This window comes from Aplysia californica, unplaced genomic scaffold (genome assembly GCF_000002075.1).
Source record: "Aplysia californica isolate F4 #8 unplaced genomic scaffold, AplCal3.0 scaffold00956, whole genome shotgun sequence".
Classification (NCBI taxonomy): Eukaryota; Metazoa; Mollusca; class Gastropoda; order Aplysiida; family Aplysiidae; genus Aplysia; species Aplysia californica.
This window is the reverse complement of record NW_004798226.1, coordinates 56,190-57,299: the sequence shown is the minus strand read 5'-3', so window position 1 is coordinate 57,299 and position 1,110 is coordinate 56,190. Positions and strand designations below refer to the sequence as shown.

The 1,110-nt window shown below is 49.3% G+C and overlaps 1 protein-coding gene across 1 annotated transcript in view; it reads left to right on the top strand.

The window, feature by feature from the left end:
* The window catches only part of LOC101855531, a gene marked incomplete at its 3' end in the record, with an annotated part of 2,201 nt that extends 1,282 nt beyond the window's left edge, over positions 1-919 (top strand). Inside the window, 2 exon segments of the mRNA XM_013089461.1 lie at positions 29-116; positions 798-919. Coding sequence (XP_012944915.1) covers positions 818-919 — 102 coding nt within the window.
* Between the last annotated feature and the right edge of the window lie 191 nt (positions 920-1,110).

The window sequence follows — 1,110 nt, the reverse complement described above, 5'->3', positions numbered from 1 at the left end:
CCCCCCCCAATGACTCTCACACTTACAGTGACCCGCCCGGGGTTGAGAAAGGCGTAAAACAAGCCGTGTGTAACGCGCACTAGTCCGTGGTGGAGTGGCCAGACGTCAGACTGTGGGTGAGAAGTCTTTTGTTTTTTGGGTAAGTGTTTTACGGCCCTCGCAACTGCGTAAGGTCATTTGAGCGCGCGGGACACAGGAAACTTTTTCAGTTGGCGACCGAAGCCAATTCTACGATTTTAAACCACGAAGTGATCTTTAACGTGCGCAACTTGCACACGGAACCTCCGAGATTTTTCGCCCTTGTCCGAGAAGGTTAGAGGTAGATCTTTCCTACCAGCAGATCAGGGGTGTTGCTGAAAGACGACAGTAAGAAGGAGCCAAGGAGTAGCAGTTGTAAGACTGCAGCAAGAGTCAGGAGCCGAGAGGAGGGGGTAAAGGAGGCGAGGGGTGGGGGGGGGGCAGAAAGTGGAGACTGTATTCTTCCTAGGAAGTTGAGGTTGTTTCAGAATACTCTCAGGTCTCGTGGGATAATAGTATAGATTGTGAAGCGCATAGAGCCTGCTGTTGAGCGGGGATTTGCGCTATACAAATGCTATCTACTATCTATGTATAGCTTGATCGCCTATAAATGGCTGCTTGCATTGTATGCTTCCCAGGAAGTTGATGTTGTTTCAGAATGCTCTCAGGTCTGCTTGGGTAATAGTATGTAATAATATAATATTGTGAAGCGCTTAGAGCTTGCTCAGAGGTTGAACGAGGATTTGCGCTATACAACTGCTATCTGTTATCTTTGATAGCTTGATCGCACTGACTCAAGATGGACGCCTACAAGCTTCCGGCTGGTGTGCCCTTCAACGAGGCTGTCCTCCTGGCTCTGCGCATCCGTAAAACTGCTCCTCGAGTTCATCAGCCGGACACTGTGAGATCTGTGTTGTGTTCATTCATATGTCTCTGTGTGTATGTGTGTGGGGCTGAGGGTGTGTGTGTGTGGGGGGTGTGTGTGTGTGTGTGTGTGTGTGTGTGTGTGTGTGTGTGTGTGTGTGTGTGTGTGTGTTTATGTGTACGTGGTGTAAATGTGTGTGTGTAAGTGTGTGTGTGTGTGTGTGTGTG